Genomic DNA, 27,654 nt, shown 5'->3' on the forward strand with positions numbered 1-27,654 from the left:
TGGGTAACACTAACATTAGATGAGCAATAGCGCCACTAACCGGACTGGAGTATAGAGCAGAGACAGAACGCACCATATTTTAGTTGTTTTGAGTAATATATATAGCATATCACTCACATACAATTAAAACCCCTAAATGACTAGAGTGCCCTTAGTAAAATAACCCTAGAATTGTTGGTTCTGTCCCCCATCTCCCACTGCTCAATAGCCTATGATCTACCAACGTGCACCCACCCTGTGTTGGCACCACTGTGAAATGCACAAATATTTTATTAAGCTTTGTGTTGGCCTAGTTTAATTAAAGGGCAGGCCTGTTTTTGCGGCCCCTGCATTCTATTTCTCTCCTCACACAAGTCCATAAGGTTGTTGCAATTAGAAGATTATACCAGCGGATGGCAGTGTTCATCTGAGTATTGTGTGAAATAAAATAAATAAAATTGTCCCCATCTTTCTCCATGTATATCAAAATGTACACAGATTTGCAGTTGTTATTGCAGATGCAGCAAAATGCTTGTATTTCTAGCTCCAACAGTCCAGTAATACCTAGAAATACAAAACAGTACACACATAATCCATAATTAAGTAAATAATAAGAAATTAGGAAATATCAGAATGAGCAATGTCAGCCTGTAATATACAGTATATATATTACAGACTCTGAAATTTTCCACACACACAAAAAGCTTATTCCTCCCAAATTTTGTGCACAAATGTGTTTACATCCCTGTTAGTGAGCATTTCTCATTTCACAAAACAATACATCCACCTGACAGGTGTGTCATATCAAGAAGCTCATTAAACAGTGTGATCATTATACACGTGCACATTGTGCTGGGGACAATAAAAGGCAGTGTGCAGTGCAATGGCGATTGCATCGTCCTTGGATCTGTTCACGCGGTATGTGAATTGTAGTAGGTCTAGGGTGTCGGATAAGGTGGAGGAGATATGGTCCTTAACTAGCCTCTCAAAACACTTAATGATGACAGAAGTGAGTGCTATGGGGCGATAGTCATTTAGTTCAATTACCTTCACTTTCTTGGGTACAGGAGCAATGGTCTTTCAGGTGTTAAAGTGGGTTCCTTTTGATCCACTAATCAATAGCATATGTAGTGCAGCGCTCTGGGCATTGACACATAGACAAGTCATTATTTGGATCTGTGGTGTGTGGAGAGGAACCCTTTCTCTTCCATTCCTTATCTTATCTTTTCTCTTATCTTAAAAATATTTTCCTGGGTTTCATATATATTTCCACACTAAGGTTCGGATTGTACTGTGAAATTGTGAAAATTATGATGATGCCCTTTTAGTGTAAGAGTTGTTTGAAAAGACCACCTGAAATGTCAGCTTGTTTTGGTGGGATGGACCTTTGGCCTGCCTGGTGACATCACCAGGCAGTAAATTATTTAATACACCAATAGGAAAGAGAGTTCCAAACCTCTCTGCCAATTACAGCTAGTTTTCCCTTCCCCACTATTTTATCTAACCAGGCAAGTCCTTTAAGAACAAATGCTTATTTACATTGACAGCCTACACCAGCCAAACCCAAACGAAGTTGGGCCAATTGTGCACAGCCCTATGGGACTCCCAATCACAGCCAGTTGTGATACTGCCTGGAATCAAACCAGGGTCTGTAGTGACGCCTCTAGCACTGAGATGCAGTGCCTTAGACCGCTGCGCTACTCGGGAGCCCTAAGACCACTCCCAGACAATCCTAGCAAATTTCTTGCTAGAGAAACCTATTTTTTTTCTAAAACTATTTTGTTTCTTTTTGACCATTTTTAAAATTATTTTACAATCACTGTAAGGTACTTACAAAAATGATTTGATATTGAGATAAAAACGGCTGCATTGGACCTTTTAAAAGCATCTCTGCAACACTGGGTTGATAGATATTTCAGCACATAGAGTACCTTCATATGATGTTTGTGAGAGGAAAGGGGCTGGACTTGAACAGTGGACACATACGTCAAATCAAAAACGTGTATTGGTTTAGCAGTAGTTATAGCGGGAGCAGCAAAATGCTTATGTTACTAGATCCTAACGATACAGTAAAATGTCAGACAATTAAAATGTAAGAAAAAAAATATTACAAAAAAAGACTTTCGTGGACAGACTATGTAACCATAAATTGTACTGCTGATCCATAGACGGTAGATCTATCATGATACAACGGGAGATGACGAGCAGCGTTAGTTCCCGTGCTTTGGATAAATCACGATTTCGCAGGTGTTAGCGGTCGCGTTCCACTGCTTAGACGTTGCATCATCAACCAATGGTTGCATGCCACTGTATCGACCACGTCAGCGACCGACAGATTGCTATAATATATGATATGGTTAGCTGATATGTAAAATACCTATCCAGGCTTTGTAAGATCTTGCAACGTCTAAGCAGTCGCACGCAACCAGCCTTTTCGAATTTCGGAAGGGTAGGAGAAATTTGGCCCATATACTTGCGGATAACTTCCAAAAGAGAGGGTGGAGCTCTTCTTTCCGGTTCTGATCGTCGTTCTATCTCTTCTCTTAACACGTATGGACCCAGAATTTAACCGAGAATCCGACCAATTATGCAACACTTTTGTTCTGCTTTAACCGAGATTAATGGACACATGGCTGTAATCCTGAAAAGTTATTATAGTAGCATTATGCTTGTGTCCAGTACTATCATTTTCTTGTGATTGCAGTTATGCAATGTCTATGTGCATATGTCAAAAATCTATTTTATCTTTTAAAAATAGGAAGACACAGAACTAAGTCTTTAATGGTGCACTCTATGGAAGGATCCTTTGGTCAGCTGTTCAATGTCAGCAGACCAATATCAGTAGTTGGACAAATCAGAACAAAATATGAATGAAATAAATACTGATTATTCTACTTTCTTGGTCAAAGTCATTATACAGTATAAGTCACACAACTCAACAACAACACTGAAGAGAAAATCCTCTGTAAATCGTTTTCCTTTAATTTTTTGTTTTAGAAAACATAAATGCACCAAACAATATTGTACATGCACAGATTCAGTATACAAGATCAGCCAATTACTTTTCATCGTGAAAACATTCTTGATTCAATCTCATGGAGATCACTTAACATTGTTTTAATACTGCAGTGTGAAACATAAAGACCAAGTGTTGCTAACCACAGCACCTAAACTTTTTTGTCACGAAAGACTGGCATTATAGGTGACCAATTAACTATACAGTACTGTTTGATGTCAGTCTTTACTTTTAATAATGCATTAGTCAAGCTCAATAAGTTTCAATCATGTTGTACAAATATAGTGCTATAAAAAACAGATGATCGGTTTTCCTAGTACCATTCATAAGGGAAAACTTTGCTGTCCGTTGACCAAATTGTCACAATATCACTGGTATAGTTAAGAATTCTTGAATTTAATGGGGATTGCATTCAAAATTAATGTTGCATTTTGGGGACAAGTTTCCTTCACGGTTTTAAACCCCTTTGAGGGCATTGGTCCATATCATAGTACATGGGAGCAACAGACCAATCAAAATGTATTTCTAAACAAGTTAGAACTTATATTTTTATCTCTTTAAAGCAACACTTGACCTTTGTGTAGAATTGTCAAAACTAAAAAAGCCTATAATCAAACAAAAAAAAACAAGATCTCCACAGTACTTACTGAATACATTACAAAACAAAGATGGAGGTGACCTTTCTGTATCAAGGACACAAAGTTCATAGACTGTATATTGTGAGTTTCTAATCAGTTAAACATTGAAATCAGTCATAAAGTACAGTTTCTTTGTAAACACTGGTTGGTTTGAAATAAAGATGAACCACGAGAAAGCCACGAAAACAAGCATATCAACAAAAACACATTACTCAAAGACAGCTCTCTTTAAGTTGCCAGCAGTGGTAATGAGATCTGATCTTATCATCCAACAAAGCCCTTTACAACTGTTGCCTTTTTTAAACGTATCGGTTGAACTTGGATCGTGCTCATTGGGGCACGCAATGGAAAACATTTTACAATTGGAAGCGAAAAGGAGTCTTTCTTAGTCCAGGTAGTCCCTCCATGTTTGAGTTAGTTTTCTTCCATTTGGTGCTTAATAAACACAACTCAGTTTACACCATCGCAGATGTGCAACTTCATGGTGTTGTTATTCTATTTGAAAGTGAGCACAAAAATGTCCCAAATGTTTGATTGCCAGTACAATAAATGATTTGGAGCTTTATAAAAAATGACTCACTGGCCTTCCAAAAGACACCGTCATCTTTTTATTATTTTTTTATTACATTTTTTACTTTAGTTTATTTGGTAAATATTTTCTTTACTCTTCTTGAACTGCACTGATGGTTAAGGGCCTGTAAGTAACCATTTCACGGTAAGGTCTAGACTTGTTGTATTCGGCATTATGTGACAAATAAAGTTTGATTTGATCTGTGACACACAGAGAAGCAAGGTAATATGCATCTATTAACAACACACACACACACGCACACAACCATATTTCCATCCTGATGGAATCGTTCTGATTTAGCTCCTCTCACTGAATCCTGATGCATTAATCTTCTGTGGTGTCATAGAACCATTAGTCCTATGCCCTTTCCCATAGAGACCCCTAGGCTCAGTCTAATTTATTAATATGATTTAATTGCTGCTAAATCATGGCAGATATCAGACTTTTCATTTGTCAAGTCAGGGCATTAAATAGACCACTGTATCATGTGCTGTCAGCCGTCTGATATAGCTGCTCTCTGCTTTATGACCAGTGAAGTTGGTGTGTAAAAGACCGAACACCTGAGCAGTTGAGGCTATGCTGAAAAATATGTAGGGGCTATAATACAATACATACGTTTCAAGAAAAGGCTAATTGAACCTTGAACAAAAGATAGGCAAGTCTAGTACATATTTAACACATCTGACTATAAGTCAATGTCATGCATGAGTTCCATATACAGTAAGACTCCATGGATTTTCTTGGGGGTGAATGACTTTGCCTGCTTGGGTCTCAGCTGGTGGCTCAATTTCAATGTCAGATTGGCACATTTGGCACCATTTTCACCACGCAACGTGCGAGCACTCTGGCACAAAATGGCTGCCGTGCATCACCCAGGTGGGTGTCATATTGGTAGTGGGTGAGGTGGGGTAAAGACAGTCCTCCTATTAAATGCAATCTATCCATCCACAGTAAGGTCAGTTTTTAGATTTTGGCTCATAGTTGTAAGGAGCCCTCGTGATACAATCAAGTGTCTACCACAATGACAAAATAAAAACATTGAGAAAATGGCTTGCACTCTCTCAAACAGCTCTCGTCTTATGGGTTTCATGTAGCACATAATTATACGATAATGATCACTTAAAGAGTTCTGAAATGCTGCACAACACTGACTATAAGTCAAGTGAAGCGATTTTCTTTGTCACACTCTTACACAGATCTTCAAAGGCACAGGCACAGGCAAATGGTTGTGTCTACTCAAATGAGTAAGCAAGAGAACTTAACTTGGCTCAGCCAAACACAAGTAAAAGTTTTTGCTTCGATGACCACCTCAGAGTACGTCAAAATTACAAAAGTGAACTTCATATCGCAACCTTGAAAGTTTAAATGACAAGTATTATTACCATAGGTAATAATTTCCATAACTAGCTTTGAGTGTGACAAGGTTAAATTACAAATGAAAATATGAAGGGAAAAAAAGCATGGCATTGCTAGCTTAACATTTAGCCTACAACTAAACGATTCAAACTACTTTGGCACATGAATGGAAGTAAGGCATTTGTATCATTCAGGGCTTCAAAAAGTCAAAATAGCGCATTCATCTGAACATCCACCTAAAATGTACAATCCAAGCAGATACCTTCAGAAGTTGACAGCACTTGACCTAACACAATGTTCATCAAAACATGTGCCCAAACAACAAACATTTCTTTACAAATTCCCTAAATGAATGCGCTTATTGTCTTGCTTCCAAAATGGATGGTCTCTACCATTACTTTCACAGTTAGACAAAATTATAATTGTAGATGGGTCATTTAGAATGGAGCAGAGACAGCTTATTTTATCTGTAAACCAGATAGTAGACTGACATTCTGTCACGATGTAGACCTGAACGTTGAAAATGCGATGCTGAGAAGCAGAGAGACAGGGGATGTGTTCAGACTCCAGGCCGTCGAGCCTCGCGCACTCATACCTAGAACAAAGCACAACACCAACATTAAGTATTTACGAAACAGAGAGAGATACCTCAACGTAGGTATTTGCCCCATGTAATGTTATTTTAGTGTTTTTTTCCCCCTCCTATTTTTGTTCTTTTTTTTTATATAATAGAGCAATAGATAGCAGTTATGAGATGCAGACAAATGGAATAATGAAGGGGTGGGACTAGGGAATCAAACCCTGGTCTCCAGGGGCGATACATGTAGTCCAGAGTTGGCAGCACTACCTCTAGACCAACTTGCATCACCCATGTAATTTTCACATGAATAATAATGCATTCCTATTAATATACATCCCTAGCTAATTAACACATGCCTTCAACACAGCATGTTACATAATCAAATATAACAATTAAGACCAAATGAAAGCTGACTCAAGAGAAAAATTAGGGCAAAGCAAATTTGCTTCGCCCTAATACGGTTTGTGCTTCCACACAAAATGGGTGTTAAAGGAAAACAAAAAAGAAGTACAAATACAGGCTCTTTATTTTCAGACAATACAAATATAAAAAATAGAGGGGGGGACACTTCGTATCTGAAAATACATTATATAAATAAGGCCAGTTTAGAATGCAATCCTCTCCATCCTTTTCAGTGGCTCAACACAGAATATCAATATTACAAAATATAGCTGCAAGCAACCATAGCTGGGTTCAAAACTCATTGCACCACAGCGCCATTATCAAGACAAAATGGATTCTCGATGAGCTACTTCTGTACTCCTTAAAGCTACAATCCTTAGTTGAAACAATAACACAGCGGACACCCCGCCTCTGTTTTGGTAAAAAGCTGAGGGATGGGCCTGGAGAAATGTAACCACTCTCAAATTCATAAACAGAGCTATGTATACAATGACTGACCATCCACGATGTAAAAATTATATACTGAACAAAAATATAAATGCAGCATGTAAAGTGTTGGTTTCATGAGCTGAAATAAAAGATCCCAGAAATGTTCTATACGCACAAAAAGCTTATTTCTCTCAAATTCTGTGCACAAATTTGTTTACATCCCTGGTAGTGAGCATTACTCCTTTGCCAAGGTAATCAATCCACCTAACCGGTGTGCCATATCAAGAAGCTTATTAAACAGCATGATAATTACATATGTGCACCTTGTGCTGGGGACAATAAAAGGCCACTCTAAAAATGTGCAGTTTTGTTACACAACGCCACAGATGACTCAAGTTTTGAGGGAGAGTGCAATTGGCCTGCTGACTGCAGGAATGTCCACCAGAGCTGTTGCCAGAGAATTCAATGTTAACTTCCCTACTATAAGCCGCCTCCAACGGTTGTTTTTGAGAAATTGGCAGTACGTCCAACCGGCCTCACAACTGCAGACCACGTGTAACCACTTCATCCCAGGAACTCCACATCTGGCTTCTTCACCTGCGGCATCATCTGAGACCAGAAACCTGGACAGCTGATGAAACTGTGGGTTTGCACAACCAAAGAATTTCTGCACAAACTGTCAGAAACTGTCAGATGAATCCCGGTTTCAACTGTACCGGGCACATGGAAAACAGCGTGTATGGCGTCGTGTGGGCGAGCGGTTTGCTGATGTCAACATTGTAAACACAGTTCCACATGGTGGCAGTGGGGTTATGGTATGGGCAAGCATAAGCTACGGACAAAGAACACAATTGCATTTTATCGATGGCAATTTGAATGCACAGAGATACCGTGACAAGATCCTGAGGCCCATTGTCGTGCCATTCATCCGCCACCACCACCTCATGTTTCAGCATGATAATGCACTGCCCCATGTCGCAAGGATCTGTACACAATTCCTGGAAGCTGAAAATTTCCCAGTTCTTCCATGGACTACATACTCACCAGACATGTCACCCATTGAGCATGTTTGGGATGCTCTGGATCGATGTGTACAACAGCGTGTTCCAGTTCCAACCAATATCAAGCAACTTCACACAGCCATTGCAGAGGAGTGAGACAACATTACACAAGCGACAATCAACAGTTTGATCAACTCTATGAGCAGGAGATGTGTCGCGCTGCATGAGGCAAACAGATGCATATCTGTATTCCCAGTCATGTGAAATACAAAGATTAGGGACTAATTAATTCATTTCAATTGACTGATTTCCTTATATGATCTGTAATTCAGTAAAATTGTCTTGGGCGTCGTAAGGATTGGACCAAGGCACAGCGGGTAAAGTGCTCATCTTCTTAACTTAAAGAAAACACTTAAACAAAATAAACAAACGACGAGAACTGTTCCATAAGGCTCCCAGGCTATACAGAAAATAACCACCCACAAAACACAAGTGAAACAAACCTCAACTAAATATGGCCTCCAATTAGAGGCAACGACAACCAGCTGTCTCTAATTGGAGGTCCTACCAAAACCCAACATAGAAATAGAACTAGATTTAAACATAGAAATAGAAAACAACATGGAACCTAAACCAAAAACACCGAAACACACAAAACAAACACCCCCTGCCACGCCCTGACCAAACTACAATGACACTACTGGTCAGGACGTGACAAAAATCTTTGAAATTGTTGCATGATGAGTTTATATTTTTGCTCAGTGTACTTTTAACCATGTTTTGAGGATATACAGTGTTGGTTTACATTTACATTGTTTACAAACATTGGAGTTAAACAAGCTTATATCTTGGGTTCTGATGGGGTATTACAGTTGAACTAAGCTCATGGTTCTAAGTTCTATTCTTCAAGAATCAATGGGTATACACAGTGTACAAAATATTGGGAACACCTTCCTTATATTGAGTTTGCCACCTTTTGCCATCAGAACAGCCTCCATTCCTCGGGGCATGGACTACAAGATGTCGAAATCATTCCACAGGGATAATGGCCCATGTTGACTCCAATGCTTCCCACAGTTGTGTCAAGTTGGTTGGATGTCCTTTGGGTGGTGGACCATTCTTGACACACAGAGGAAATTGTTGAGCGTGGAAAAACCCAGCAGCTTTGCAGTTCTTGGCACACTCAAACCGGTGCGCCTGGCACCTACTACCATACCGCGTTCAAAGGCCCTTAAATTGCATCTGAATGGCACACATAAACCAATCCATGTCTCAATTGTCTCAAGGCTTAAAAATACTTCTTTAGCCTGTCTCCTCCCCTTCATCTAAACTGATTGAATTGGTTTTACAGGTGACATCAATAAGGGATCATAGCTTTCACCTGGATTCAACTTGTCAGTCTATGTTCCTAATGTTTTGTACACTTAGTGTATATCATTCATTTATGTCCAAAAATCGATGTTGCAACTAAGGATTCTAACTTTAACACACCTGCCAAATATCATAACTCCATATCAAATAGATCATGCAATATGCTTTTGATGGATTTTTTAAAATGTTTAATGATGTTGACAACTGAATGTATTTTTCGCCAGAACCACTGGACCGACCGACACCACATCTGGTATATTGCATCTATGGATCCACGTCTTAAAACCCACGTCTTTATTTTCTAAGACTAGTTTAAACAACATGGCTGTTATAAGCCAATGATCTTGCGTTAATGTTTTTTCCTGTCCAACAGCGCCACCTTGGGCCTAACTGAACCAAACTCTACAGGTTTGCTAGACTCACATCGCTGAGCATGTGTGCCAAAGTCAATCAGATCAATAGATATAATTATGTGCCTGTCGTAGGGCCACAGTGTGGTTAATCTGCATGTGCTTGCATATGTTGAGTCTTGACAGTGTTTGTTACAATGTATCTATATAAATATCCATGTCAGATTCATATGCATTTATGTGTCAGGTCACGCCCACTTTAATGTTTATTTGTCCATAGCTGCCATTTTGTTTGTGATACTAGTCGGGAAAATATTGTTTTCGGAGACCTTGGTCCATTGATGCTAACAAGTTTCATCCAGGTCTGCCCAGTCCTTCCGGTCTCCCCAGTGTTTTCCACAAAATTCTGAATGGCGGAATATCCATCATGGCGGACCTACGTAGCTATGTATTTTACGACTCTAGGTGAAACGGGGTGAGGGGCATTTTCAATTGTGTGTTATAGCGCCACCATCTGGCTAACTGGCATGGCATTGCATGAGAGGGTGTGGACTATAAGCCTTTACCATCATGCCAAGATGCACCATCCTAGGCCTTACCATCTCACAGACATTTGCATGTTAATGTTCTGTGATGGAAGAACCGGTTTAAAAATAATGACAATAGGATTTCTCAAAGCTTTGCTGCTCGAACTCCTAATAATGAACTCCAACAAAAACAATAAACAGTGCCGGCTCTAGCCTTTTGTGGGCCCCAAGCGAGCTTCGCTGCTTGAACCTCTAATTAGCATTTAAAGGAAGAGGTCTCCTCCTGTAGTCTCCCAGGAAGGTAAAATAGTATCCAGTGAGAAGGGAAGTGAAACTTAGTGACAGATAGATTGTGCTGCATATTTCAGCAAAATATGAGCCTGCGGAGCCCAAAAGAGGGCAGTCACAGGAGGACAAACTGTTTTGGCTAGGTTATCAAGTTCCTAAATGACTTAATCTAGAGAAAAACTATTGAAAAACTGTTTTCATCTTGATGGAAATAGTGTTTCCAGTGCCATCTCAGTTGTAACTACCTGATGGTAATAGAATGGCAATATGCACTCACATAATATAGATATAACTAGTTTTGGATATAAGCTGAGACAAGACTCTTGGTCCCTCTGAACTTGCTTCTCCTTTGTGAGCAGAACGTATTAAATCGACAAAAGACTCCAGTCAATCTCTTCTTTGATTCAACACACACGGTCTACACATATTTCCAAGATCCATCCATTTCTAATAACCTGACCCTGTCCCGATGGGGATTGAAACATCACATTATGTCACATTAAGTTTGTCCAAGGGCCTATCGTATTTTGTTAATATCTTCATTAACAAATACAGTACCAGTCAGAAGTTTGGATACACCTACTCATTCAAGGGTTTTTCTTTATTTTTACTATTTTTTACATTGTAGAATAATAGTGAAGACATCAAAACTATGAAATAACACATGGAATCATGTAGTAACCAAAAAAGTGTTAAACAAATCAAAATTCTTGCCTTGATGATAGCTTTGCATACTCTCAACCAGCTTCATGAGTATGTCACCTGGAATGCATGTGCCTTGTTAAAAGTTACTTAATCTTGGGGATCTTATCCCGTTAATGGGATTCATTGTCAAGTGACCATGGCGGGAAATTCAAAACTGCAAGAATCTAATAATTTCAATTTCTCAAACAATCAACTATTTCTCACCATTTGAAAGATAAACATCTCCTAAATCCAACCACATTGTCCGATTTCAAAGAGGCTTTATGGCGAAAGCATAAAGTTAGGTTATGTTAGGAGAGTACATTGAAAATAGCTGTGTGTAATGTTTTGTCAATTCAAAGACAGGCGTCAAAACAGATAACCAGCTAAAATTATGCACTAACCTTTGACAATCTTCCTCAGATGACACTCCTAGGACATTATGTTACACAATACATGCATTTTTTGTTCCATCAAGTTCATATTTATATCCAAAAACAGCATTTTACAGTAGCGGTGAAATTCAGATTTTTTTCTTCTCTGAAATGCTTCCGGTGAACAACGTTACAATTTACAAAATTACTATTCGAAAACATTGGTAAATTATAATATTGTCATTCAAATAATTGTAGTTTAACATTTCGTAAATGCTACTGTCTTGCCAGATTTCAAAATAACTTTACTGGGAAATCACAAGTTGCAATAAACCGGGTGCTGTGCTAAGAACAATAGGCTAGGCTATATAGGTTAGCATCATCTTGTAACCATGTAATATCAATAATACTATTGTCAATAATCCATTACCTTTGATTATCTTCATCCATTGGCACTTCCAGGAATCCCAGGTCCACAACAAATGTGGTTTCTTTTGACAAAGTTCATAATTGATGTCCAAATAACTCCAAGTTGTTAGGCTTCGGTGGCTACTAAAAAGTAGCACGGGGGGGTGGGAAGTCACGGCGAAAAGTTAAAAAAGTTTTAAAAATAATCTATTTACGTTCGTTCAAACATGTCAAACGTTGTTTAGCATCAATCTTTAGAGCCATTTTTAACGTGAAACATCAGTAATGTTTCAACCCGACCTCTCCTGTGTCTAGAAAAATGTTTTTGAAAAATGTCTCGCGTCACATGATTGCGCAGGTGCGGTCAATAATGAAGTGACGACATCCCAGGGAGGTCAACTTCTCTTCCTTGTCATCCGGTCTCTGTTCACCATAGACGCTTCAAACAACTTTATAAAGATCGCTGACATCTAGTGGAAGCCGTAGGAGTTGCGAAATGAATCCTTTCTCACTGTGTTATCTATTAAACAATGACTCAAAAAAAATAGTACAGCCACAAAATTCTTTTTTTTTCTCAGGTTTTTGCCTGCCATATGAGTTTTGTTATACTTACAGACACCATTCAAACAGTTTTAGAAAATTCAGAGTGTTTTCTATCCAAATCTGGTAATAAAATGCATATCCTAGCTTCTGAGTTGGTGTAGGTGGCAGTTAAAAATGGGCACATATTTTTTTCAAAATTCTCAATACTGCCCCCTAGCCCCAACAGGTTTTAATACGTTTGAGCCAATCAGTTGTGTTGTGACCAGGTAGGGTTGGTATACAGAAGATAGCGCTATTTGGAAAATTACCAAGTCCATATTATGGCAAGAACAGCTCAAATAAGCAAAGAGAAACGACAGCCCATAATTACTTTAAGCCATGAAAGTCAATCCGGAAAATTTCAAGAACTTTAAAAGTTTCTTCAAGTGCAGTCGCAAAAACCATCAAGTGCTATGATGAAACTGGCTCTCATGAGGACCGCCACAGGAAAGGAAGACCCAGAGAGTTACCTCTGGTGCAGAGGATAAGTTCATTAGAGTTACCAGCCTCAAAAATTGCAGCCCAAATAAATGCTTCACAGAGTTCAAGTAACAGACACATTTCAACATCAACTGTTCAGATGAGACTGCGTGAATCAGGCCTTCATAGTCGAATTGCTGCAAAGAAACCACTACTAAAGGACACCAATAAGAAGAAGAGACTTGCTTGGGCCAAGAAACACGTGCAATGGACATTAGACCGGTGGAAATCTGGCCTTTGGTCTGATAATTCCAAATTTGAGATTTTTGATTCCAACCGCCATGTCTTTGTGAGACGCAGAGTAGGTGAACAGATGATCTCCGCATGTGTGGTTCCCACCGTGAAGCATGGAGGAGGAGGTGTGATGGTGTGGGGGTGCTTTGCTGGTGACACTCTCAGTGATTTATTTTGAATTCAAGGCACACTTAACCAGCATAGCTACCACAGCATTCTGCAGCGATACACCATCCCATCTGGTTTGGGCTTAGTGGGACTATCATTTGTTTTTCAACAGGACAATGACCCAACACACCTCCAGGCTGTGTAAGGGCTATTTGACCAAGAAGGCGAATGATGGAGGGCTACATCAGATAACCTGGCCTCCACAATCACCCGAACTCAACCCATTTGAGATGGCGTGGGATGAGTCGGACCGCAGAGGAAGGAAAAGCAGCCAACACGTGCTCAGCGTATGTGGGAACTCCTTCAAGACTGTTAGAAAAGCATTCTAGTTGAAGCTGGTTGAAAGAATGCCAAGAGTGTGCAAAGCTGTCATCAAGGCAAAGGGTGGCTACTTTGAAGAACCTAACATTTTAAGTATACACTGCTCACTTGGTGTTCTTTGGCATTTGCCAGAGAACACCAAGATTGGCAAATTCGCCACTGGCGCCCTGTGCTCTTCACAGATGAAAGCACGTTCACACTGAGCACGTGCCAGAGTCTGGAAACGTCGTAGAGAACGTTCTGCTGCCTGCAACATCTTCCAGCATGACCGGTTTGGCGGTGGGTCAGTCATGGTGTGGGGTGGCATTTCTTTGGGGGGCCGCACAGCCCTCCATGTGCTCGCCAGAGGTAGCCTGACTGCCATTAGGTACCGAGATGAGATCCTCAGACCCCTTGTGAGACCATATGCTGGTGCGGTTGGCCCTGGGTTCCTCCTAATGCAAGACAATGCTAGACCTCATGTGGCTGGAGTGTGTCAGCAGTTCCTGCAAGAGGAAGGCATTGATGCTATGGACTGGCCCGCCCGTTCCCCAGACCTGAATCCAATTGAGCACATCTGGGACATCATGTCTCGCTCCATCCACCAACGCCACGTTGCACCACAGACTGTCCAGGAGTTGGCGGATGCTTTAGTCCAGGTCTGGGAGGAGATCCCTCAGGAGACCATCCGCCACCTCATCAGGAGCATGCCCAGGTGTTGTAGGGAGGTCATACAGGCACGTGAAGGCCACACACACTACTGAGCCTCATTTTGACTTGTTTTAAGGACATTACGTCAAAGTTGGATCAGCCTGTAGTGTGGTTTTCCACTATCATTTTGAGTGTGACTCCAAATCCAGACCTCCATGGGTTGATAAATTGGATTTCCGTTGATTATTTTTGTGTGATTTTGTTGTCAGCACATTCAACTATGTAAAGAAAAAAGTATTTAATAAGATTATTTCTTTCATTCAGATCTATGATGTGTTGTTTAAGTGTTCCCTTTATTTTTTGGAGCAGTACATTTTGATTGGTTTAACACTTTCTTGGTTACTGCATGATTCCATATGTGTTATTTCAGTTTTGATGTCTTCACTATTATTCTACAATGTAGAAAATAGTACAAATAAAGAAAAACCCTTGAATGAGTAGGTGTTTCCAAACTTTTGACTGGTACTGTATATTTTCGCTGAACCCAGATGAGTTAATGCTTTACATTATGAGCAGCTTACTTAGTTTGTGGATGCGGATGGGATCTGTGGCTGGGCCAAGCCCTCCCTCGCTCAGCGACCTTATGTGGATGACATAGTCTTCGTTGTCAACGAGGGTCAGCTCGGCTGTGGAATTGTTTGTCAAGAGCATGTTCTCTTCCTTATGTTTCAGACTCCTATAAGACAGCTGATGGGGGAGGGAAATAGAAAACATGCGAGTAGCATCCTTCATAATCAGCAAGTTGATTGGTGAAAAATTAGGATGGGATTTATCATTAGAAACTATACTGGGTGATGGACCAGACGACCACGTGATTCTTCCTGGACATGTATCAGAAATAACAAAAAGGTGTAGGTACAGCAGAAATATGTAGTACAGCAGATATTGATAAATATGTAGCTGGACTAATTTGCCATAACTAGTTTGGAAATAAGTGGGAAGTTTGAGGATAATATGAACTCACTTGGTAACCGGTGACCTCTGACTCTGTTTCCATGGCTACCACCGGCTCCCAGTATATAGTGATCTGGGAGCCAATCAAGGTCCACTCAACATTTAGAGGAGGTTGTCCAGGTGCTGTTGGACACAAGCAGCATTCTGTCATTAAGTTTCTTTGTATGTTACCATAACAAGTCATGACCTCACCCAGTCATCATCACCAGTCATAGTGTCTCTATGACCTGGCTCATTCTACTCTACACACTTTTCTCCTGACAGCTACCCACCATGCAGTTAAAATTGACCCTTTAAATAAGAGCTATTTCCCAACCACTGCCGTGACAAAAAGTAAACGTGCCGAAATACGTTAACGCCCTCCTCTGTCCTCCCCACTTGGCCTTAATTAAAAAGAATGGTGAACTCTATACCTCTGTCCACTACACATTTGTCCAGTTTATTAATACATTTTCCCTTTTGCTGAGCAATTGATGGAATTCCCTCCATTGACCGTCTAGGTCAGTATTTTAGTGTGTTCAAGACACCTACGTGATTTCTTGGTGGTGGCGTTGATGGCGGGGAGGAAAGGGCCAGTACCAGCTGTGTTGAAAGCGCTGACTGTGAGAAAATACTGAGTGTTTCGCCCTAAGCCACTAACAGTGACCGAGGTTTGACTCCCAGGTACCCTCACTTTCCCCATCGTCTCTGGCTTGGTGTCATCCTCCCAGTACACCACCTGTTGAAATTGGAGGAAATGGGAGTTTATTTTTTCATGTATTACTTGAATAGGGACAGAAGAAAACACATTGACACACTGAATAAACAACCATCCGATGTTATAGACTTGTGGACATGTGGAGATATCTCAAACTGGGGATTTGGTTTATGCTAATATCTGAGCTCTGGTTGGCTATATGCCTTTTACTCCCGCCTTGCTTAAGGTAATTATTTTCATGAATCCCGAAGAGTGATACTTTAAGCAAGAACTTGGTAGAGGTTAGGTTTAAGGTTAAGTTATAAGGGCAGTGCTGCCAACTCTCAAGCATTGGGGGTGAGACACACATTTGACCCTCTTCACACGCCACACCTCTTATTTCTCACGCATTGAAAAAAGTACTGCTTTTATTTTCTATGTAATCCAGTGTATATTCAGTGCATTCACATTTCAACCGCGGCATCTCAACCTGGGAGATGCTTCAGCTTCCTGCCACCGCACTGTGAACCGCGTCACATTGAGGCTTGTGATTGGTTTTGTAAGGGTCAGGTACAAATGGTCATTGGATACGTGTTTGTAAAGAACCACCTCCCACGATTGTGGAAGGCAGCCACGGCAGACTGGACAGGCACCTTCGTTCTACACTGAACAAAGTTTATGAACTCAATTGTTAAAGAGCAGCACAACAACTTGTAGCACTGTTTTGTACACATAATTATCAACAAATTAATTTGCTGTCACAACCTGCCCCTGTCGCAAAATGCTTCCTTTTGACAGCATGCGATAATATAGCCTACCATAGTGATTTAATTCACCACTTGCATTAGCCCAGATCCATAGGTCACATTATTCACATCATTTGTTCAGCAGGAATTTTGGAAGGGTGACCTGATTTTGTCTTACTATATTATGAATATTATTTTGCCCAGATTGTGAACCCAAATGTTTAACTGGCTCTAGTTGGGGGGGAGGGGGGGTGTCTTTCACAATAATGTATTTGGTCTAAGTCATTAGAACAATATCCATCCCCTACAATGGGCTAAAATATGTGACCCGCTTCAGGAAACTAGGCGTATGTCACAGGTCACTACTTCACAGGAGAGCCATTTGAACATAAGCTTTTTTTGTTGTTGGCAGAAATGCCTTCTGAATATGTGAACTTCCATGTGCCTTAATAACAAACTTGTATGCCATCTGTAAATACGAATAAAGTTGTTCAATTACGAGCCTATTTGGTTTAGCCACTTCAAAAGACACCAACCTTCCCGCTAGCCATGATTGGCTGAGATAATGAGTGGGCTGAAAATGCCGAGAGATGAGTTTGGATTGGTCTGCCATTTAGCTCGCTTCTGTCTATTTGAAGGGCTCTCCAGTATTAGTACCAAAAGATTCAAAGGCCATTTCCTCAAAAGTGAGTTTAAATGTTTACCAACTTTCAAAGCAAAATTACTTTCCCATTGTTCCTCAACTGTAGTGTATGACACACCATTTTATGATACTCTAATTTTATCCACTGTAAAAAAAACATCTCAAATTTTGTTTCATAAGACCGATTTGAGCCGGTCAGTCACATATAGACTAATTGGTGTGCCTATCTTAGCAAGAACACTACTGTTATTCCTCATAGTTTTACTACTTCCCTTACCAATTTTGCTGGTGTAATTAAATGTGAAATCTGATATGCCAACTTGTCTTTGAATGGATTAAATTATTTATTTTTTTAACAATTCAATGAGGGCTATTCAATGAGGGCTATTCATTTTTGTATGCATTTATGGGCAGTGCCATAGGCTACGTCATAAAATGAGAATAGGCTATATTGAAATGCCCCTTGTCTCAAATATCCTGTTTTGTCATTTTAGTATTGTGCACAAGCTGCTAGACAGATATGGTAGGTATGAATGCAAAATATGTTGCCTTTGTACAGAAAGATGATAGAAAGGTTTTGAAAATCAGCCTCAACCACCTGAAGATTGATATTCATTAGATCTTTTTGAATGTGGGGTAATTTGTCGAAATCAAATGTCACATGTTCAAATCCCCAGTATTTGGGAAACATAGATCAGGGGTGGCCAACCTTCTTGGGGAGCTTCCTCTATGCAGGAATTTCTACATTCCTATTTTAAAGGGATAGTTCACCAAATTAATAACATTTTAACTTGTTTATTTCTTATGGACAAGGAGAGACTGCAATCCATCCTATGTTTAGCCACGGCCACCAACCATTAATGTTAGCATTTTCCACCAGTTGGCATTCTCCAAATTTCATGTCCAAATAATCTTAAAGTAACTTAAAACCAAGTCGTTGAGATTTGAGTGTGTATTCAAATTTAAATTAATCGTGATTTTAAAAAAAATTGTATTCCACCCTGGTCATGGCCAAAGCTGTGTGAAAATATACAGAATTACAGAAAATGTGCTTTTGGGTGGAGCATTCAGATTTATGATAGCTTGGAGTGAGATTTCCTATCTTCAAAAGTTGGCAGCCCTGGTTTAGGGTTAAGGTTCTGGAAAGTGGTTAAATGCTTGGCATGTTTCTGGCCCAAAAACACAGCCTGCGTTATGTGTTTGTGGTGTTGAGTACAGGTGGCAGGAAGTAAAAAAGCAGGTATATCAGCATTTTGCTTTGTATTCTTTAAAAGGGACAAAGTGCTCTCAGGATGCTGCTGTGAAGGCCTGTATAATTTGCCACACAAGTCATCCAATTAAATCAGCCGTTACCATGGGAACATGACGTTTTGAAGTTGAGGCTTTGAGGTACACTGTGGGTGACGACAGGCATTGTAATTGTGTTGCACAAACTCGCTGTTTCATTTACATTTAAAACAGGAAATATACCTCGTAGCCGAGAACTCTTTCAGGAGTAAAGGATAGAGCCTGCCAATTCACTTCAATTTCTGAGGCGGAAACACTTCTGGCCCAAACTCCCCCTGGCATACCACTCGGCTCTGAAAAGACACAACCGAGGAGAGTTTCACCCATTATTGAAAAACAACCAAGGCAAACGACTCTACAGACAAAGACAACCCCTTTCAAACAAACATTTATGATCCTTCAGTTTATTGCAGTGGTCACCAACCTTTTCTGAGTCAAGATCACTTTCTGAGTCAAAATGCATGCCGAGATCTACCGCTTTTTATTAACATGACTTAAAAAATGTAAGCCTATGCAACAATAACCAACTAAAAACAATATTGTAGCAATGAGGTTTGTGCAGTAAGCTATAGGCTCAATACATTAACACAGCATACTGGCTTTGCTTGAATTTACCTGCCAATGCATTGTTGTTCGGGACATTCTTTTAAAATTATATTTCAAAATTTGAGGTAGGCTATATGATCACACCGGTAATATATCCATTGTTGTATTACTTGTGAGGCACAGCTGAGTGAGCATACATACAAATAATTAGCTTTTATTTTACTGGGCTGATGGTGCCTGCATCTGATGGTCAGTCTCAGCGGAGGGAAAGAGCAGCAGACTGAGGGACGTCTCTCAACATCTCTACCCTCTCCCTTTCCTCCACTGACACTGACCAAAAAGGGACACCGTCTTCCAGCTGATGGCGAAACTCGAGTCGCACCACATTATTTCTGCCTCGTGCACAAATCCATGTTGTTACTCCTATGAACAGAGAAAGTGAAATATTCCTTGATTTTAAAAAAGACCCAAGCTGCTAATAATAACAATAACGCAAGCCTATATACACTTTCCTACTCATTCATTACTGCTGCACTGCTTGTTGTAGCGCTGAGTGGAAATAGGAAGAACGCGCATTTTATGGGTTATAAAAGTGTTGAATACAAAGTGTTGACAGTGCTGAGTAAGAACTTAAACATTAACTCACTCAAAAACAGCAGCTCTTTGCTGTATTCATTGACAGTCTCTCTCATGGTTTTAAACGTTAGGAATCTCACAGTATTCATTTTGCCGTAGTTTTCTTTTATGCCTGCTAGGTTACTGCAGACTTGGTCACCTGAGCAATCTGATTGGCCAGCGGTGGCATAACGCACTTGATTTCCTCTCCAGGTCTACCTTCAGACACATGAAATGGCAACAGTTTACCTACCCGGCGCGCAGGGCAGCTGAACTGGCTGCACCTACCACCAACAGCCCGAGACAACAAAAAAAAGGAACACAAGGCTTTATCATTGGGTTTTTTACAGAAATGGTTGGTGATCGACTAGAAATGCCTTGGAGATCGACAAGTTGATAGCAATTGACCGGTTGGTGACCACTGGTTTATTGTAAACTCAGCAAAAAAAGAAACGTCCTCTCACTGTCAACTGTGTTAATTTTCAGCAAACGTAACATGTGTAAATATTTGCATGAACATAACAAGATTCAACAACTGAGACATAAACTGAACAAGTTCCACAGTCACAAACAGAAATTGAATAATGTGTCCCTGAACAAAGGGGGGGGGTCAAAATCAAAAGTAACAGTCAGTATCTGGTGTGGCCATCTGCTGCATTAAGTACTGCAGTGCATCTCCTCCTCATGGACTGCACCAGATTTGCCAGTTCTTGCTGTGAAATGTTACCCCACTCTTCCACCAAGGCACCTGCAAGTTCCCGGACATTTCTGGGGGAATGGCCCTACCCCTCACCCTCCGATCCAACAGGTCCCAGACGTGCTCAATGGGATTGCGATCCGGGCTCTTCACTGGCAATGGCAGAACACTGACATTCCTGTCTTGCAGGAAATCACGCACAGAATGAGCAGTATGGCTGGTGGCATTGTCATGCTGGAGGGTCATGTCAGGATGAGCCTGCAGAAAGGGTACCACATGAGGGAGGAGGATGTCTTCCCTGTAACGCACAGCATTGAGATTGCCTGCAATGACAACAAGCTCAGTCCAATGATGCTGTGACACACCGCCCCAGACCATGACGGACCCTCCACCTCCAAATCGATCCCGCTCCAGAGTACAGGCCTCGGTGCAACGCTCATTCCTTCGACGATAAACGCGAATCCGACCATCACCCCTGGTGAGACAAAATCGCGACTCGTCAGTGAAGAGCACTTTTTGCCAATCCTGTCTGATCCAGCAACGGTGGGTATGTGCCCATAGGCGACGTTGTTGCCGGGGATGTCTGGTGAGGACCTGCCTTACAACAGGCCTACAGCCTTCAGTCCAGCCTCTCAGCCTATTGCGGACAGTCTGAGCACTGATGGAGGGATTGTGCGTTCCTGGTGTAACTCGGACAGTTGTTTTTGCCATCCTCTACCTGTCCCGCAGGTGTCATGTTCGGATGTACCGATCCTGTGCAGGTGTTGTTACACGTGGTCTGCCACTGCGAGGATGATCAGCTGTCCATCCTATCTCCCTGTAGCGCTGTCTTAGGCGTCTCACAGTACGGACATTGCAATTTATTGCCCTGGCCACATCTGCAGTCCTCACGCCTCCTTGCAGCATGCCTAAGGCACGTTCACGCAGATGAGCAGGGACCCTGGGCATCTTTCTTTTGGTGTTTTTCAGAGTCAGTAGAAAGGTCTCTTTAGTGTCCTAAGTTTTCATAACTGTGACCTTAATTGCCTACTGTCTGTAAGCTGTTAGTGTCTTAATGACCGTTCCACAGGTGCATGTTCATTAATTGTTTATGGTTCATTGAACAAGCATGGGAAACAGTGTTTAAACCCTTTACAATGAAGATCTGTGAAGTTATTTGGATTTTTCCGAATTATCTTTGAAAGACAGGGTCCTGAAAAAGGGATGTTTCTTTTTTTGCTGAGTATATTAACTTTGGTACTTTATTTAAAGTAACTGTCCAGTGAAAATCTAATTTTTTAAAGTTAATATTCTGTTAATTCATAATCAAATAATGTTGTTGACTCATTCTATACTTGTATTTGTGGCCAAAGCATAAATTGGATTAAAAAAAAACACTTCACAAATCCCACTTCAAACTTGTAACTCAAACAGACCTTTAAAAAATGCTTGCTACTTCCTCATAAATGATGATGTCATCTTCCTGAAGAGGACGAGCTGGCCAATCAGCTGTCTACTCAAATTCATATTTTTTATGACTGGTATATGCCCACACCCTTCCAACACAGAAAAGCTGCTTTTTAACATACTTAATTACCATTTTGTTGGATGGAAAACTATTTCACTCATATTTAAAATAATTATATAATTATATATGGAAACACTGGACAGTTACCTTAAGATAGACCCCTATAAATGGCTTATAGATATTCAACAAACTAAACTAGCTATCCACTAACCCTAACTCTAGCTCTAATTCTTGCATGTTGTTGTATTTCAATCAACAGAGTTGCAGTTGATAGTTTGTTGATATTTTGAGCATTTGTAGACCATGTTTAGGGGGCTATCCAAATAAAGTGGGGTAACCTTTGTTTTGATTGATTTATAGTTACATTTGAGTATATTATCATAATGTGCACCTCTCTAACACAACAAATCATTCTTTCAATATGTGAACTGGGGTTGTGTCTGAAATAGCACCCTATGGCTCAGGTCAAAAGTTGTGCACTATATAGGGAATAGAGTGCCATTTTGGACACACAGTTCAACAGTCTGTCACACCCTGGTCAGTTTCACCTATCCTCGTTATTGTCTCCACCCCCTCCAGGTGTCGCTTGTTTTCCCCAGTGTATTTATCCCTGTGTTTCCTGTCTCTCTGTGCCAGTTTGTCTTGTACGTTTCCAAGTCAACCAGTTTTTCCCGTTCTCCTGCTTTTTGCATTCTACTTTTTCTCGTCCTCCCGGTTTTGACCCTTGCCTGTTCTGGACTCTGTACTCGCCTGCCTGACCATTCTGCCTGCCTTGACAACAAGCCTGTCTGCCACTCTGTACCTCCTGGACTCTGATCTGGTTTTGACCTTTTTGCCTGTCCACGACCATTCTCTTGCCTACCCCTTTGGATTAATAATCATTGTAAGACTCCAACCATCTGGCCTCCTATGTGTGCATTTGGGTCTCGCCTTGTGCTTTAATACAGTCAAACAGTCAGGGTACATGGAATAAATCCTATCATACCCTTTCAAATGAGTGCTTGTGGAAACCAATGAAGCAAGGAAAGGACATTTTTTTGGAAATGTTGGAGTATACATGGTTTATCTCTCACCTTCCTCTGCAGAGTAGATGGTGACCACAGGACTGAACGGGCCCTGCCCTTTGCTGTTATAGGCTCCCACCTTCACGTGGAAGGGTGAGAAGGGAGCGATACTGTCGTTCCGGTACACATAGCGGGATGCCCCTGGAGCGGAGGTGGCGACGTGGGTCCAGGTCATCTCACCGAGGCCACGGAACGCGATAATGTAACCGAAGCTCTCACCGTTCTGCAGTTCCTCGGGAACAGGCTGGGAGTGAAACACAACTATAGTGATATTAAAACACATACAAAACACACATTCAGCGAGTCATCACGCCAGACACAAACACATCCAATCTCACAACAATGACCTGTAAATTTGTTTTCTTTGCTACCTGACTATAATTGAAATGAGCAAGAAAAGCAGATATTAAAACTATTGGGCTCATTATATATTTCCCTGCAGCCTTTTTAATGGAACATTATTCCCACAGTTCGTGAAATTAAATATTTTCAATAATAACACATTAGGTGAAGAGTAGAATTCTTAATGTATTTAGCTTATATCATCATTACCTTATTTGTTTGGCACTTATGATGCCTAAACATTTGTTCTGATGTAACTTTGCAGTACTGCAGTTTTGCAGGATTTCCAAGGTTCTGATTTGATTGAATTGTACCCTTTTAACCATTCAAAGTATCATTAATTGAAAACAATTCATCTGTCAGGTGGCATGTTCTGCTTTTGTTTGCCAAGGGCTTATACGGGCACCTCAACTAAGGAATTACAACTGCTGCTCCGGAGCCACATTTCAACAGCTCTGGATTTACAACACCCACAAGCCAACTAACTGATTCAATGTAAAATAATAAGCACCCTATTCAATGATATACAAGTAAGGACAACAGTTTATCTTTAGAGGGGCGGCAAGTAGCTGCCCCTCTAAAGGTAAAAATCTGTCATTCTGCCCCTGAACCACTGTTCCTAGGCCGTCATTGAAAATAAGAATTTGTTCTTAACTGACTTGCCTAATTAAATAAAAGGAAAAATAATTAAATTAGAGGAGACTGGAACAAAAGATGACTTACCTCCCATGTAACAACCAACTCTGATCTGCTGCCGCCCCCTCCTCCAACATCAGTGGGTGCAGCATCAGGAACTACACAACAGAGACCATGTTTACGACAACACTAGTCTGGCACATGTCTTTTGTTTCAGATAGCTTGAGACATTTGTATTGACAAAGCTCTTTGAAGCAGATCTGGGTTCAAATAGTATTTGTTTTGCTTTATTCTTTGAACATTTGATTGAGCCTGTCTGGAGTTCCAGATGGTTGGGGTTTGTACTTTTGGGACTTCCAATTCCATTGGTTCCACAGTGCCAGGCAAGCTCGTTTAAACACGGCTTAAGAATCTTTGAAATAAACAAATACTGTTTGAGCCCGGGCCCGATTGGAGGAGGGTTGTATCCAACAGCTGGGTCATTCCACCAGTTGAGTGCCTTTTGGGTAGTCTAATTTGCACAACAACAAAAAATATTTCACCTATGACATTCTGTTATAGAAAATTGTATAAAGTAATAAAGAAAAATGAATAAAGTAAGTGCCAATTAACAGGGTTGAGTAACAGGGTTTAAGGTCATCTTAAATTAGCCATAACTCTTGTGACATGGAGAATGGAAGCTTACTGTGTGCAACAGGGAGGGGCAATTGAATGCCAGCTTCACAAAAAAATGTAATCGCTAAAACATTTCTAGCCTATCTATGTATAGGTAACAGGGTTGACATGTTATTGTCATCCGTCTCAGTTTTCCACCACAAAACACCAGAAGATCCAACTCACCTGCTTTTACACTATGATTTGACTGCTAGATGTTGAATGTTATTTTTGTTTTTTTAATTTTGGGAATAGTATCACCATATTAAAACGAGAGTTCAGTTCACTTAACAGGGTTGACCTTAACATGAGGGACAAAGCTAAATTAATCACGTGAAATAAATAATAATCTTCAGAAATTACGTTGAAACTCTTCTAGAAGTCAGAAAAACATGAGGGACATGTCAAAATGCTGATTTTTGGCACTTTAACAAGTCTTTATTCATATTGAAAATCTGATTTATTACATTTTCCATGTGGTCTATATTGAAGGATGAGTAAGTTATTTCAGAAGCTAGTAGATTCATTACTTACAAACAACAGCTGCAAATCCCAATAAAACTAAGTGGGTCAGAGTGCAGATTTTTTTTAGTCTTATTGCACAAACTTTTGCTAGCAAGTTTCTCACGCTGGCTGTAGCCGGGTGAGAGGCAGGCCTGCCCCGGAAAGTCCAGGAGGGTTGCCTAGCAACCCGCGCCTCGGAAAATATCAACATCTGCATGGTTTCCACTAGTTACCACAACCACAAAGTCAAAATGTAATAATTTAATGTTAGGGTTAGGCAAAAGTTAGCAGTGTGGTTAAGGTTAGCGCTAAGGTTAGGGCTAGATTTAAGAAAATAAATTGTAGAAATGGGGGGGGGGTTCATGACTTGTGGCAACGAGTGGCGACCCGTCTGCATCGTCCATGCTATCCGGGATCCTTGGGACGTCTCTGCATAGCGCGACAAATCGCCTTGATTCAATGCTAGGTTCGGACAAAGCAAGAAATGTAAAGAGAAGCAACTGTCATATCAGTGCTTGACTTGGGATGAAAGAGGTGCAGGAGCAGTGGCGACCCGTCATTCAGGGCAGGGACAGAGCCCTACCTATTTTGAGCCACACCTGTTTTGCTAAAACAAAAAAAAATATATACAGCAACAGTCAAAAGTTTGGACACACCTACTCATTCCAGGGTTTTTCTTAGTTTTTAGTATTTTCTACATTTTAGAATAATAGTGAAGACATCAAAACTATGAAATTACACATAGGAATCATGTAGTAACCAAAAACGTGTTAAACCAATAAAAATATATTTTAGATTCTTCAAAGTAGCCTCCTTTTGCCTTGATGACAGCTTTGCACAATCTTGGCATTCTCTCAACCAGCTTCACCTGGAATGCTTTTCCAACAGTCTTGAAGGAGTTCCCACATATTCTCAGCACTTGTTGGCTGCTTTTCCTTCCTCTGCGGTCCAACTCATCCCAAACCATCTCAATTGGGTTCAGGTCGGGTGATTGTGGAGGCCAAGTCATCTGATGCAGCCCTCCACCATTCTCCTTCTTGGTCAAATATCCCTTACACAGCCTGGAGGTGTGTTGGGTCATTGTCATGTTGAAAACAATAATAGTCCCACTAAGCCCAAACCAGATGGGATGACGTATTGCTGCAGAATGCTGTGGTAGCCTTGCTGGTTAAGGGTGCCTTGAATTCAAAAAAAATCACCGACAGTGTCACCAGCAAAGCACCCCTACACCATCACACCTCCTCCTCCATGCTTCACGGTGGGAACCACACATGCAGAAATCATCCGTTCACCTACTCTGCGTCTCACGAAGACACGGCGGTTGGAACCAAAAAACTCACATTTGGAATCATCCGACCAAAGGACAGATTTCCACTGGTCTAATGTCCATTACTTGTGTTTCTTGGCCCAAGCAAGTCTCTTCTTCTTATTGGTGTCCTTTAGTAGTGGTTTCTTGCAACAATTCGACCATGAATACCTGATTCACACAGTCTCCTCTGAACAGTTGATGTTGAGATGTGTCGGTTACATGAACTCTGTAAAGCATTTATTTGGGCTGCAATTTTTGAGGCTGGTAACTCTATTGAACTTATACTTTGCAGCAGAGGTAACTCTCTGGGTCTTCCTTTCCTGTGTCGGTCCTCATGAGAGCCATTTTCATCATAGTGCTTGATGGTTTTAGCGACTGCATTTGAAGAAACTTAATATTCTTAATATTCCGGATTGACTGACCTTCGCGTCTTAAAGTAATGATACTCTGTCGTTTCTCTTTACTTATTTGAGCAGTTCTTGCCATAATATGGACTTGGTCTTTTACCAAATAGGGCTATCTTCTGTATACCACTCCTACCTCGTCACAACACAACTAATTGGCTCAAACACATTTAGAAGGAATTCCACTATTTTACTTTTAACAAAGCACACCTTCCAGGTGACTACCTTATGAAGCTGTCATCAAGGCAAAGGGTGGCTACTTTGAAGAAACTCAAATATAAAATATATTTTTATTTGTTTCACTTTTTTGTTTACTACATGATTCCATATGTGTTATTTTATAGTTTTGATATCTTCACTATTATTCTACAATGTAGAAAATAGTAAAAAATAAAGAAAGACCCTGGAATGAGCAGTGGTGTAAAGTACTTCAGTAAAAAAAAACAAGTTGTTTTTTGCGGTATCTCTACTTTACTTAATTTTTTTTTCAACTTTTACTTTTACTTCACTACATTTCTAAAGAAAAAATGTACTTTTTACTCTATACATTTTTCCTGACACCCAAAATACTCTAGACATTTTTAATGCTTAGCAGGACAAGAAATGGTCCAATTCATGCAC

The 27,654-nt window shown here is 40.5% G+C and overlaps 1 protein-coding gene across 1 annotated transcript in view; it reads right to left on the minus strand.

Annotated features, from left to right (window-relative positions):
* Positions 1–2,938: 2,938 nt before the first annotated feature.
* Positions 2,939–27,654, minus strand: part of cntn3a.2 (contactin 3a, tandem duplicate 2) — a 77,326-nt gene continuing 52,610 nt past the window's right edge. The window contains exons 17-23 of the mRNA XM_029719446.1: positions 24,250–24,320; positions 23,194–23,428; positions 18,939–19,048; positions 15,935–16,121; positions 15,414–15,526; positions 14,971–15,136; positions 2,939–6,155 (exon numbers count right to left, since the gene is read on the minus strand). Of these exons, the coding sequence (XP_029575306.1) occupies positions 6,058–6,155; positions 14,971–15,136; positions 15,414–15,526; positions 15,935–16,121; positions 18,939–19,048; positions 23,194–23,428; positions 24,250–24,320 (980 nt within the window). The 3' untranslated portion in view covers positions 2,939–6,057. The remainder of the gene's footprint in view (positions 6,156–14,970; positions 15,137–15,413; positions 15,527–15,934; positions 16,122–18,938; positions 19,049–23,193; positions 23,429–24,249; positions 24,321–27,654) is intronic.

The sequence above is a fragment of the Salmo trutta genome, chromosome 28, assembly GCF_901001165.1.
Source record: "Salmo trutta chromosome 28, fSalTru1.1, whole genome shotgun sequence".
NCBI classification, from domain to species: domain Eukaryota; kingdom Metazoa; phylum Chordata; class Actinopteri; order Salmoniformes; family Salmonidae; genus Salmo; species Salmo trutta.